Source organism: Nanorana parkeri, unplaced genomic scaffold, assembly GCF_000935625.1.
Source record: "Nanorana parkeri isolate BGI_ZX_2015 unplaced genomic scaffold, ASM93562v1 scaffold584, whole genome shotgun sequence".
Lineage (NCBI taxonomy): Eukaryota > Metazoa > Chordata > Amphibia > Anura > Dicroglossidae > Nanorana > Nanorana parkeri.
Genome location: NW_017306852.1, coordinates 341,812 through 353,537, shown reverse-complemented (window position 1 = coordinate 353,537; position 11,726 = coordinate 341,812). Strand labels below are relative to the sequence as shown.

General features: G+C 37.4%; 1 protein-coding gene across 1 annotated transcript in view; it reads left to right on the top strand.

The window, feature by feature from the left end:
- The window catches only part of NRN1 (neuritin 1), a 9,060-nt gene extending 4,326 nt beyond the window's left edge, over positions 1-4,734 (top strand). The window contains exons 2-3 of the mRNA XM_018562558.1: positions 728-872; positions 3,664-4,734. Of these exons, the coding sequence (XP_018418060.1) occupies positions 728-872; positions 3,664-3,895 (377 nt within the window). The 3' untranslated portion in view covers positions 3,896-4,734. The remainder of the gene's footprint in view (positions 1-727; positions 873-3,663) is intronic.
- The last annotated feature ends 6,992 nt before the right edge of the window (positions 4,735-11,726 follow it).

Below are 11,726 nucleotides of genomic sequence, written 5' to 3'. Positions count from 1 at the left end.
CCCCCCTTACCCAGCAGCATTGGATTACTATAGTCTGTGCACACTGCAGTATTTGCTGTATAATCGAGGTGTCCAGTCCAAGGGATTGCTATTGTGGAGGAATATCTCTCGCTATTTCTTATTCCAGTAGTCACCCCCCTAAGAAATATTCTGTTAAACATATTTAAATCTCCCATTGAAACTGTTATTTATTGCTAATGGCTGGGCTACGTTTATATTTCTGGATTGGCGAATATATATTTAATTTCCCTTTAAATAGGACAGGATTATTTTACTACACATCATTATTTCTAATTAAAGTCATTTATTTTTGTGAGATGACAGTAAATATGCTATCAGTATTACTTTTATAACTACATTATTACATGGGGTACAATGTTATATATCTATAAACTTGGAAGAGTACAATTTTTGTTTTGTCCACACTTTCATTTGTCACTGGGCATTATCACATCTGCTGCTGATTTAAATGATTATAATTGAGCATCTGAATATGAATAGTAATGAAAAATACATTCATGTTGCCTGTCAATAGATTGCAAGCTAGGAATTAAAGAGACTTGTATATGAATTGTTGTGAAGCATTAATGTTAACAGTGATCCATACTAAGGTATGTGTGAATGGGGCGTTTGGAGAGACCTGGAAAGCGAATACCCAGAGCTCAGTGATGTGACTGTGAAGCTTATGGAGCTGTCCATCTGACGTGGTGCTGATCTCTCTTCCCAGCTTACCTGGTGCAGGCGGTGAAGGCAGCAGGCAAGTGTGATGCGGTCTTTAAGGGCTTCTCAAAGTGTATGCTCACGATGGGCGATCAGATCGAAGCCTACTCGCAGGGCGTGGACGAAGAGAAAAACCTCAACACCATTTGCTCGTAAGTCTTTCTTTTTTTCAGTGAATGACAGATGAATGACTTCCTTATCTTGCCATTCATGTCTACTTTTATCATAATGCATTGTGGTTGTTCCTGTATGTATACATTAATTTTTGCTACTGCAAAACGATCCAATGCATAACAGTACAAATTCCCAAGCAGGCAGCTTTAGTAAGACACAGATAGGCTGATTTACCAAAGGACCTGAGGATCTTCTTGCAATCTATTGCGTGAATATTCACTTCAATTGCCCAGTCATGTGAAAAGCAAATCCCTGGATACTTCTTTCCTCTGTATTATTTCTGTATTCTTATGTCTTCAATCATGACTGGATGATTGAAGTGTACATGCCCACAATTTATTGTGTGAAGATTCTCAACTCCTTTAGTTTGGATATCATTGGCGAATATTAATACACTTTGAGACATGGGTGTCTGTCATGGTTGTGTGCGACAATAAACCTTTGGACTGAAAATTATATTGTCGCACAAATCCATGGCAGAAACCCATTTCTCAATGTGCATCAATATTCGCCAATGATATCTAAACGAAATATGAGCTACTCGCTTTTTACAGCAAGAGAGATATCTTACATATTCACAAGCCCCTGCTGAATTGACAGTTACTTTTGACTTGCTAAAATGGAAAATTGTAAATATATATCTTCTCCATATGTCTTGCTGACTGTGAGTGTGGTAATGTTCATTCACAATTCAGCATTATTACTCTGCAGAGACTGAACATGCAGATGCTCCAACCAGCGTTCACATTCCCAGAACGATCTGACTTGTGTAAATATATCCCATTTATACCCAAGAACATTCTACACAGATGCCCCCAGTCCTGATTTTACACACATACTAGTCAAGGAACGTGCAGTTTCTGATTGCAGTAATAAATGATCAAACGATTTATGAAGCTTTTGCACTATTTCTGCTATTTATTTAATATATTCAGCACAATGTCTCAGCAGGTGTGTGAAAGGATAGATAATACAAAAATCTGATTATTTCATTTATTATCGCCTATCTTTTATCATACCCAAGAAACCCAACAGAATAGTTTCAAACGAATAGGAAGCATTGATGTTGTTTTTGGAGTATGACAAGGATTTAAGGAAGATCTGCCTGATCTAGGTGTCTTGTGGGAAATGCTTTTACTGGCATCGCATATCTCATTATTTACTGCATGTGGCAATGTTGGGGTTTATTTTAATTTTGCAGTTCTCATGATTTCAACTCTGTAGAGCTGCTTTACTTCAACACAAGGAAAGGTCTGTCTGGGGTAAAGCAATCACTTGGTGCACCAAACAGACACACTGGCAGACAGAGTCACATACACACCTACAAAGACAGGGGAGGGAGTCGGGAAGACATGAGCTGGATTCAGATCTGCAGTTAAAGGGAAGCACGGGGTCAGTGATCTATTTTAAATATATGTTCCCCTGTGGGAATAGACGCGTGCATACAGAATTCTACACGAGTGCCGTTTGATCGGAGCTGATAAATCTCAATTGATGGGAATCCCACGTGTTTAAAGGAGATGCTGAAAATGGCAGCTGCTATGACTCTGCTGTCATTACAATTGTGCATCCTCTAAACGATCGATATGGTGTAGCTGTTGTGACATAACTCAGCTCATCACTGCCATAAACTCTTGGACAAAATGATAATAATAATAGTAATAATAATAATAATAATAATAATATTAACAATAATAGTATTCATAATAATAATAACAACAATAATAAGAATAACAATAATAGTAGTAGTAGTAGTAATTATGATGATAATAATAATAATAATTATTATTATTATAACAATAATAATAATAATACTACAGTAATAATACTATTTTTTAAACAAGACTTGTAATACAATGTAAGCACATATACTGTATTTTTTGTATGTGCAGACAGATACATTTAGCATCAACAGTTGAACAGGTCAATTGATCCTAAATAAAATTGATGGAGCTGGTTATGATCAGCCAAATTCTATCCTTTGTTCTAGATTAGACAGTGATTTCGTTTATATACAAACTGTTGTTTTACTGTTTTTTAAAATATACCAATGCCTGCTTAAAAATTACGAATTTTGCATCGCTTTAATTTTTGCCAAATTCCAGCAATTTAGTCTTACTTGTTATGTATACATAGGTCTAATATTTGTATTATTCCATAAGTGAGTGGTAGGCACCGAACTCTCTGACATGAATTGATCAAAACTGGAGCAGACAGAATCTGGAACATTTGCCCATGGCAACTAATCAGCTTCTATATTTCATTTTCAAAGTTTGAATGAACAAATTCCATGATTGGTTACTATGGCTAACTGCTCCAGATTCTGCCTGCTCCAGTTTTGATAAATTCTCTCCTCTGTATGTATGTCAGATTTAAAATAAGCTGCAGTAGCATTTTCTCCTAGTGCCCAGACTGATGGTCAGCACTGTCTATGCTTGTAGGTGTTGCGGCGCACTGAGCATGTGCAGATTTTAAGGCACCTGTACTGTGAAAAATATGTAAGTTGTCTTGCTGACCTCCTGGAAATGTTAGTTACCTGTCAATGGTTGACTTTAGTACTTTCTGAGCCCCTGACCCAAAACAAGCATGCAGCAACTAAATTCAGAACACCTGATTTACCTACTTCTAGGAAAGCATTGCCACTGGTTCAGTATTAGATCCAGCAACCAGTATTTTGCGCTAAGACTCTTCAGATTGCTTCTGCTTTTACTGTAGCTGGCTCTTCCTCAGGGTTCAACTAACCATGTGTCTTTCCTATGTCCCCTGCAGATACTGGAATGAATTTCACGTCTGTGCTGTCACAGTGCTCGCAGATTGTCATGAAGGGGCGGCAGACATGTGGGAAAAACTGAAAAAGGATTCCAAAAAACTCAACATTGAAGGTAGCTTGTTCCAAATGTGTGGTGGATCTAATGGATCAGCCAGCCCCAGACCCGTCCACACTGCCATCCTGCCTTTGCTCATGGTGTCTCTCTCCGCCCTACTTACCTGGATCTTCTAGTAGACCCAAAGTTTCAGGAATCCGCACTCACTATCGCCACCTGCTGGATTTCTAGAGGAAGTATCTATCCGTTCTCCGGGGACGTTGTGTTCTCTGTGACGTTCAAAAAAAATTAATCATCTAGGATTGTGGAAAAAAGATATATTATTTATTTTGTGTTTTGTTTGCCAAATGTTACCAAACAGTGAGCAACAACAGCCAAAACCGGACCTCAGCTTTACATCCTCAAATAGCAAAATAGAAACCTTGAGCCCTTTTTTTCTTTGCAAAAGAAACTCAGGAAAGGCCTTGGGCCAACTAATAATAATAATAATAATAATACTAATAACAATAATAATAATAATACAAGAAGGAAATGGAAGCGGGCTCAACTTTCAATAAATCACGACATGCTGAAAATAAGCCACGGGATCTGTCACATATGGATGATGTGCTGTAGATGTTCACCTGTGAAACATATGGTCAAATAGCAATCTAATGGTCACCATAACCCCTCCTCCGCAGAACCATGGTTTCCTCATTACAATGCAACTATGTAATCAAGGAAAACATAGCTCCAGCTACAAGCAACGGGAAGTCTATCAAGGATAACACTTACAAAGTAGAGTGAATGCTTGAATGGATGATTGAGTTTCTGATTGGCCAAGTATGGTGTATAGACTGCTGAGGGAATTTAGCTTTATCTGCTGTTGCCAAGATATATTTCCAAGTTCACTGCCTTTTATTTCTTTATTCTCCTTGGTTTAGGTGTTACACATATTACTTACGTATCCGACAGTGTAAACCACAAATGGGGGTATAAATGTATAACCGTTAAAAAAAAAAAAATAAAAAGATATTTCATACAAAGTATAGTACAAAATATTAAATAAAATTATTGTTTCAAAAGGCTGTGTCTTTTATTATAATTCTATATTTGTTATGAAGTGTTTTATTTTTTTGAGAGAGTTATTGTATTTTATCTAAAGCAGGTTTGCCTATAGGGGCTTGGTAATTACTTGAATATTGAAAGCTGTATACTTGAAATATTCGTGAATATACCTTGTAGAAAGGATTTTAGAGTGTGATTTTAAGGATAAGAAATGAGTAGAAGAAAGCAATGATAATATTAAAATATTAATAATAATTAAAAAAAAAAAAGAGAGAGAAAGGGGGAAGATAAACAAAGAGAGAACATAGTCGATTTACCAATGGAATATACATTGTTCTCTTAGCAAAGTGAATGTTGGCTTAGCTTGATGGAGTTCATTTACTAAGGGAATAGAGAATGTTCACTTTGCAAATAATGTGTTCTAAACTTAGTAAATAACGTGTTTTCTTTGCATACTCACATGCAAGGAGATCATTAAAAAGAACAGGATTTTTGTTGCAGGTGATTGGATGATAGAAGTGAACACAGCTTAACCTTATTAACTAAGCTCAGCAAAACTGTTATTAAAATTAGAACCCATGGCTAAATGATAGCCATGGTCCCATGGCTAACATTTAGCCCCATGAGACCAATGGTCTAAAGGAAAGTGCTCATTTTCCATAATTATTGGGGTTTATTTACTAAATGAGCAGAGACTTTTCACTTGGCAAAATAAATATTTACAGAGCTTATCAATCAAGTAAAACTGCATGTGAAGCTCAACCTCCAAGTTGTCTGCTTTAGTAAATGCCCCAGAAGGAATAAAGTGAAGCTGTGTGCACTTTAATAGTCCAGTGCTGTGTGTGCAAATATCCTGTCACTTTATTTTATTCCTTTGGGTACTGGAACTGAACATTACTTCACCTATATAGTGAGTAGACTCTGCTCCTTTAGTAAATCTACCACACAGAATTAGAAAAGAAAATATGTAGAGAAAGAGAGACAGAGGGGAGAACACGCTGGAGAGGATAACAGGGAAAGAAAACATTAGGGAGAGGTAATAGAGAGATAAAAGATGAAGGTAAATGGGAAAAATGGAGAACATATCCAGAGGAACTGAACAATCGAGATGTTTGGGTAAAATGAATAAAGTAGGAGCAGGAGAAACACACACACACAAAGAAATTGACAAAAATGGGAAGCATGGGGTGATAAAGGAGAATGCAGGAAAAGAAATAATACAATAATCATAATAATAATATTAAAACAGACAGAGCGAGGAAGCAGCTTCTGCTGAACAAAAGGTCACCACTCTTGAGGTGCAGCAGAAGATTCCCCCGTTCTGTAGATCAGAGGAGTCGTTTTATAATTAATAAGACACCTCAGCTGAATTTGCGAGGAGACTAGCTCTATTGATTTAGCAGAGGAAAAATGCTCTAACCTTTTCTATTTATAGGCTCTTGATGTCTAGAGTATACTTGTCTATACACATAAAAGCAGCAACAAAACCTTTGCGCAGCTTTCTCCCAAAAAGCCAGCAAATCTACCGACAAACAACAACATGCCATTTGATCTTTCCCAATGCAGCTGCACATTTTACTTTACATCCATTAAATGTTTTTTCCTTTTTTTTTGCTCTTAACAAAAGCCTATCTTCTCGATGCCATAATGCAACATGCGTGCTCTTGGAACGACTGGCATGCTTATAGTCGGGGATGCTTATTGGCTCCCCTCCTGACTCCAAGACCCCCGTCCCTGATCTATAAAAAGCTCTATTCATAGATAGCCATATCTATTGTACATTGAAAGGTTACAAGCTGAGATGGAAATCATACAAACCATTGTGCATTACACGGCCCCATTCGCACAATGGCAGATGGAGAGGTGAATATAGCACCTTGTATTGATATATGACCTTTTCATGTACTGTATCACATCTGGGGTCTGGTAATAACAGGTTCAGTGTATTCATCTCATTTATAGAATCTAAATTCAACGGTGTTGAATGCTAATGTTAGTATGTGAATGTTCTCTGCTATTATAGAGACAATGCTAGGAAGAAGCAATAAAGGGTGCTTCTGTAAGTGAGAAACACACGGTGCTCATGTGATTTCACATCCCCTCTGCCTGTGCATTAATGATGATAGCTTTGGATCTATATATAGCACATGCATGCAGTCTTTCAGACACCTTGTGAACGATACAAATGCATGAGAAGCTCCTATCTGGTTCTACAAAACGAAAATCTGGTTCTGGTTCTGATAATGAAGGTGAACTGCTTATTCTTGTTACAACAGGGTTTAACATGTTAGCATTCTGATTTTAATAGCAATCTTGTTAGCATTTTAAATCGAGGTAATAAAAAAAGTAAAAAAAAAACAACAATCCTCTGGGGAAATCTTGTCTCACTGTTATTCCAAGTCTAGAGCCATGCAGATGTGACTCTCATTACCAGCCGCAGCCTGCTCTATCACTCACCAAGCCACAGGCAGAATGCACAGTCACACAATAGCCTCAGCAGTCACGTATTGCTAATAGGATTACAAGCAGGGCTAGAGGGAGGCAGGCTGCTCTCAGAACACTATCAGATTTTTCATCAGCAGATTTTTTCGATGAGGGTCATTTTTTTTTATATTGGATTACATGAGGATATAGAGTTAGAGGGGAATTGAAGTGCAATTACTGGCCATCATAGACACAACTGTCTTATTCTATGTAGTAAGACACATACATGGGATTATAAGGTAAAGAGGAATGCACTGTGAGCCATGGTGACCAATCAATATATATTTTATTGGCCGGACTGCTGTTAATTCTGGGTTTAGTATCCGCCAAGGACAATTGGGCTGGTTTGCTAGAGCTAAGAATCTTCACACAATAAATTGTGTGAATGTTCACTCAAGTTATTTGGTCATGTGAAATGGAACTTCCTGATCACATTGAATACCCAATCATAAGCAGATAGAAATAGCAACAGGAATTTGCTTTTCACATGACTGGATAATTGAAGTTAAAGTGACATTAAACCCTCAGATTTTTTAACATAAAACAATACTGTAATGTGTGCCTTACTGTAATCCATGGTCGTTTCCCTTCTCTTTGCTGCTCTTCCTTTTAAATCTGTATCTGTTCTCATGCTGGGCAGAACTTCTGTTTTGCAGCAGACTGTCTTGTCTTAGGAATGGATACACAGTGTCTGTGTATACGTTTCTATAGGCTTGTAACCTGAGCCAGCACTACAGGAAGAGGCCCTGAGCTGAAAAGGGAAGTTCTCCCAAAGCATGAGAAGACATGAAGATTTAAAAGGAAGAGCAGCAAAGAGAAGGGAAACAACCATGGATTACAGTAAGGCACACATTACAGTATTGGTTTATGTTAAAAAATCTGAGGGTTTAATGTCACTTTAATATTTAAGCTGACCACACATCTATTGATTATATGCAGATTTTCTATGGTGAGGTGGAAAAAGTGAAACAGATTCCTCCATCTACGCTAAACTGAGTGGATGGAGGAATCTCCCACTGGGCCAAGCTTCAGTATCTTCCTAGTCGGCCCCGCTGGCTATCAAAATACCTGATGAATCTGATTTAATGCAGGCAATGTTCAGGTATTTTGAGAGCCAGCAGGGCGGACTAGCAAGATACTGAAGCTTGGCCCAGTGGGAGATTCCTCCATCCACACAGTTTAGTGTAGATGGAGGAATCTGTTGCACTTTATTCATCTGACCATAAAAAATCTGTAGATAATCTATATGTGTCTGGCCAGCTTTATACAATTTATTTTGTGAAGATTCTTTACCCCTCTAGAACATTAGCCTCGCTATCAAAATGAAAATGGTGGTTCGTCTTCAAAGTCCTAGAGATTGTTTACTTAGCTTAGTTGTAAGGTGAAGTTGTGTTCACTTTGTATACCATATCATGTGCAAGGGAAATTTAAAAAATAAAACAGAATTTCCACATGATTGGATGATTATAGTGAACAAAGCTTCATCTTAGTCACTAAAGTAAATAATCTCTACTCCTTTAGTAAATTAACCCTGCTATGTTCTCACCTTGTTTGTTTAGGTTTTTTTGAGGTGATCCAGTTTCATCCTCAGTCTAATTGTATACTGGAAGGTTGACTGGCATCCATCCAAATTTGCCTTGGAGTCCGTATGACAGTGAAATGGATATTATACTGCAGGGCAAAGGTGTATGTGAATGGTTTTTAAGGACTTTGTAAGTACCTCTAGAACATGTTGGTACTATATAGATAAATGGTTGGTTGATATGGGTTATTATTAGTGGTAATGAAATTGGTCCCGATAGAAATGCACTTACAATGTGCATGCAATTCATATGCTTGCAAATCAAGGTCATAGCAGATATTTTCAAGTTTGTTAATCTGTCCCCAACCTGTTGTAATGGATGGCAATGAGTGGTTAATTCTTAATCACCCACTATCTGGCACCAATTCCAAAGTTTGCAAACATGTAAACCAGGAACAGGGCAAATTTCCTAAGGATAACCAAGTTACTGTACTGTTTACATCATTTTATTTTGTATCGACTTATTAAAAAGAAACATGCACTGATAAAAAATATATGGACGGAAATTGCTGAGCTCTCCTTTGCTGACCCTGATTTCAGTACTTTCTAAGTGACTTCCCTAAAACAAGTATGCAGATCAGCACTTCTTACTGCACCAGTAACATGCTTGTTCCAGGTCAGTGACTCAAAGTACTAAGGTCAGAGATACAGCCAGGCATCTAGCATATTCAGAAGTCAATAGCAGATTCCATATTTGTCTCACTACAGGTTTCCTATATTCAGTAAAGCTATTTAATGCTTAAGTGCACATTCCCTAAGTACAGTAACCCATAACACGTAATCAGAATGCACTCTGCTGGAGTCAGGCATTTTTGATAAAAGCATATCATGTGACTGTTAATTGGAGAATTAGAGCTTGCACTAGATTTATCAATGGAAATTGTTGCAGCAGCTCCTTTAGTCATTTTGATGAATGTGTGTTTGTGTGTGTATGTGTATGATTGTATTAGTATTTCTATACCATTATAAAAATATGCATTGAATAACTATCCACTTAGAGGTATTACTACTTTATTCCTCTTTATTTTTTTCCTATGTGCTGTATTAAACATTTCAAAAGAAGAATTAGTGCAATCAAAAAATAATGGCATATTGTTTGACTGGTATCTCTGTAAATAAACCAGCTAAAATGTATCATTACACAGGAATAAGGGTATATTTGTACCGTGTCCTTTGGGATTGTCCCACTGAACCAATAAGTATTTTTTTATTTCTAAAGAGACAGTTGCCTAATATTACATCCCCCATTTCACAGTAAGAGCCTAAGGCAAAGTGGGAGCATTAGCTGAACCAAGAGCCCTTACTAAGCTGACAAGTCCTATGTTCAATCCATTCACCTTCATCCCCCTCCACAAGAATCTCATTACATGAAATAAATCACACTTCCAGCTTTATATTTCTGGTCCACGAGTGTTAACTTTGATGAAATTAAAGATATCGGCAATAGTTGTATATATCAGGTTATGTGTGTCCAGTTCATGCTATTGGTTGAAGACAATTTCTGATATCTGTCAGGGAGGCTATTGATGAGATCTATGTTCCTGTGTCTGCACATTTGCTCGGGACATTTTGAGAGGATCCCTCTCTATTTGTTTGGTAGACTGAACCCTTTAAGTATATAGAAATTGTTTTTTTAGTTTTGTCCCACTGGGTTGATTTCCCTTCACTTTCTGTCATAGGAATAGAGAGGGAATGAAGGGAATCTCCTGAAAGTCTGGGGAGTTGTTGGCACTTGAAGAGTTGTACACATTGACAGGATTATTCACAAAAGGGTGATTAGTTTGGGGAAAGCAGGAGAAGTGAACAATCTAGGACAACATAGCTGAACTGGAAAGTGAACTGAATTGGATAATTTTTCCAGTTCAGTTTGTTCACTTCTCCTGCCTTCTCCAAACTCTTCCCCCTTTTGTGAATAGCCCTGTGGATGTTTTCCTTTTACCATTAGCTCTGATGGCAACTCTAAAATTTGGGATTTCCCCTCACTTTCTGTCCTTGTGACAAGGGCCACCTGGACACATAGAGAGGTAAATCTCCCATACACTTTAAAAAGCACACTAGTATATTCATTTTCAATGTTTCAATATCAATGTTCATTATTCAAAATGTGGATGCATGACATGACCCCTTGAAGTAAGATAACAGAGGGTTTACCCCTGCCCCCGCAGCAGCCACAATGAGTTAGTATTCATGTCAATCACATAAGGTCAGAAAAATAAAGGCATCAGGAACCAGTCAACTTGTCACACAATTATTTCATGGCCATTCTTCAACATTCTAGGGTAAAAACTATTACAAGAGGTCATCTGAAAGCACTGGAACCTGGCACTGGAACCTTGAACAAACATTTTGGAAAATTATATACATTTCCCAACTCATTTTTGCTGATAGAGCATGGATAACCCAGCAACACCCATGGAACATTTTGGAAAGTATATGCATGTTGGGTACTTTAATCAATTTTATGAGGTTTGTATGAGGTTTGTAATTCTTTGCATACAAGAACTTTAAGGGCTTGTTCATCTTGCCATGTACTTTGGTGAGTTTGCAAACATGGCAGAATGGAAGGAGAAGGGAGATTATTTTGAGGTTAATTTCCTAAAGAGATTGTTCACTTGGCAAAGTGTATCCAAAGTGTTTATTTAATTAGCTTAGTAAATAAGGCAAGGCTGTGTTCACTTTGAATATACAGTCCTGTGCAGGAGTAATTGAAAAAACTGATTTTTTTGCATGCACATGATTGGATAAAAAAAAGTGAAAACAGCTTCTCCCCATTCCCTAAGCTAAGTAAATATTCACTTTTCAAAGAGAACATATGCTTTACAAAGTGAACCGCCGGTATTTCTTTAGTAAATCAACCCCATGAAAAAGAGCCGTTCACTATTCACTGAAGAATA